The following is a 2,024-nucleotide window of genomic DNA, read 5'->3' as shown; positions in this document are numbered from 1 at the left end:
CACCTTCCCCAAGGATCTAATGCTAACTGATCTGCACTGTTTTAAGATTTCTTCACCATCTTTCAATGTGTATTTGTAAATTCTTCAGTGATAAAACAATTACGTGACCACATTTTACTTATTACTTGGGCTTTGTCTTTTGAATCAACATGGCTTAGTTTAAAACCTGCCCCATCAGTTCAAGTGATGTAACTGTGGGGAAAATATTTGTCCCCTTAGTTTCTTCATTTATAAAATGTAAATTAAGAGAATATTTAGAGGTGCCTGTGTTGCTCAGTTGGTTAAGCATCTGACTCTTAATCTCAGCTCAGGTCTTGAACTCAGGGTCCTGAGTTCTAGCCCTACATTGTGGCTTAAAAAAAAAAAAGGAATACTGCAGAGACTTGTTTTCTAAACTAAGTCAGCTAGCCCATGGATTTTTTTTTTTAAATAAATATGCCAACTATATTTTTAGCCATTAATTTCCCTTGGTACTATAGTTCATTATCATCATAAAATAAATGAGTATAAAAATGTTCTAATTTTGCTTCTTTCTCATATATTATCTTCTGGGATTTGTTGGTTTATTCCAGGTCAGAGAAGATGAGATATGGATGTACCAAACCAAACAACAGTGACACAGTTCATTTTTCTTGGGTTTTCTGGTGTTCTCTGTCTGTGGCTCACATTGTTTGTGGTATTTCTTACTGTATATCTGCTCTCCCTCATGGGAAACACTCTCATCATTTTCATAGTTGTGCTAGATTCCACACTCCAGGCACCCATGTACATTTTCTTAGGAAATTTGTCATTCCTGGAGATCTAGTGCACCACAGCCACAGTGCCTAAATTGCTGGCCGCCTGCCTTTCCCAAGTTGTTACCATCTCGGTTTCTGGTTGTTTAACCCAGTACTACTTCTTTTTCTCCCTGGGAGCTACAGAGTGCGTCTTGCTGGCAGTGATGGCCTATGACCGGTACCTGGCCATCTGCAGTCCTCTCCNAAGTCCTCTCCATTACTCACTCCTCATGAGTATTCTTGTGTGTCTGCAGTTTTCGGCTGGATCTTGGATTGGGGGCTTCCTTTTCCCTCTCCTATCTACCATACTCATCTCTCAGCTCAACTTCTGTGGCCCTCGGATCAACCATTTCTTTTGTGACTCAGACCCCGTTTTTAAACTATCCTGTTCAGATACATTTTTGGTGGAGGCCTTGAGCTACACATGTAGCTCTGTTGTGATTCTAAGTTCTTTCCTTCTCACTATGCCTTCTTATGGCCACATTATAGTCACANCTTATAGTCACAATAATGAGACTACCCTCCTGTGAGTCTTGAAAGAAAGCATTCACCACTTGCACCTCCCAAGTCACTGTGGTCACCATTTATTATGCCACCATTATCTTTGCCTATGTTCGTCCTCCAGCCAAGTACAACTTCACTGTTGGTAAAGTCATCTCAGTGTTCTACTGTGTGGTCACTCCATTAATAAATCCTCTCATATACACCCTGAGAAACAAAGATGTGAAGAAAGCTTTCAGGAGAGCTCTAGCACAAAAGAGATTGCTCTTTTCCTGATATTTGAAATATTTGAGAGATACTCTAAAATACTCAATTTAGAATGGATTTCCAAACTACATTTGCAAATGGTAAGTATTAAAAATTGATACCACCTAATATGGACATCTCTCTGCACTTTACATTTTTGTTTGAATTCTACTACAATAGATATTCTGTAATTGCTATGTATGTTTAAGAATGTCAGTAGAATGCCATAATAATAAAGAGATAAATCACACTAGCTACCTGCTCACACACCATTCACAATAGTAAAATAGGCTGGTTTAGTCCCATAGTTCAGTTGAATATTTTCATAGTTACAGCTCCTCAATACCCATGTGCCAAAGATTGTTTTTGTTGAATGTGGCAGTGTTACTCCACTTGGTAGCTGTGCTATTGTACACATATCACTTTGAACCTGAATATAATTTACCATATTAACATGTATTCAACACATATGATAAGCCTGCACTATTTTTAAAATAGATT

The 2,024-nt window shown here is 38.2% G+C and overlaps 1 protein-coding gene across 1 annotated transcript; it reads left to right on the top strand.

Annotated features, from left to right (window-relative positions):
• The first annotated feature begins 589 nt into the window (after window positions 1-589).
• Window positions 590-1,566, top strand: LOC100470314 (olfactory receptor 5F1). The gene is given in 2 exon segments (XM_034650583.1): window positions 590-1,273; window positions 1,275-1,566. Coding segments are annotated over 2 exon segments (963 nt in total). The 3' UTR covers window positions 1,554-1,566.
• Window positions 1,567-2,024: the final 458 nt, after the last annotated feature.

Source organism: Ailuropoda melanoleuca, unplaced genomic scaffold, assembly GCF_002007445.2.
Source record: "Ailuropoda melanoleuca isolate Jingjing unplaced genomic scaffold, ASM200744v2 unplaced-scaffold2748, whole genome shotgun sequence".
NCBI lineage: Eukaryota > Metazoa > Chordata > Mammalia > Carnivora > Ursidae > Ailuropoda > Ailuropoda melanoleuca.
The sequence above is the reverse complement of the archived record's forward strand: the minus strand, read 5'-3'. Positions and strand labels throughout refer to the sequence as shown.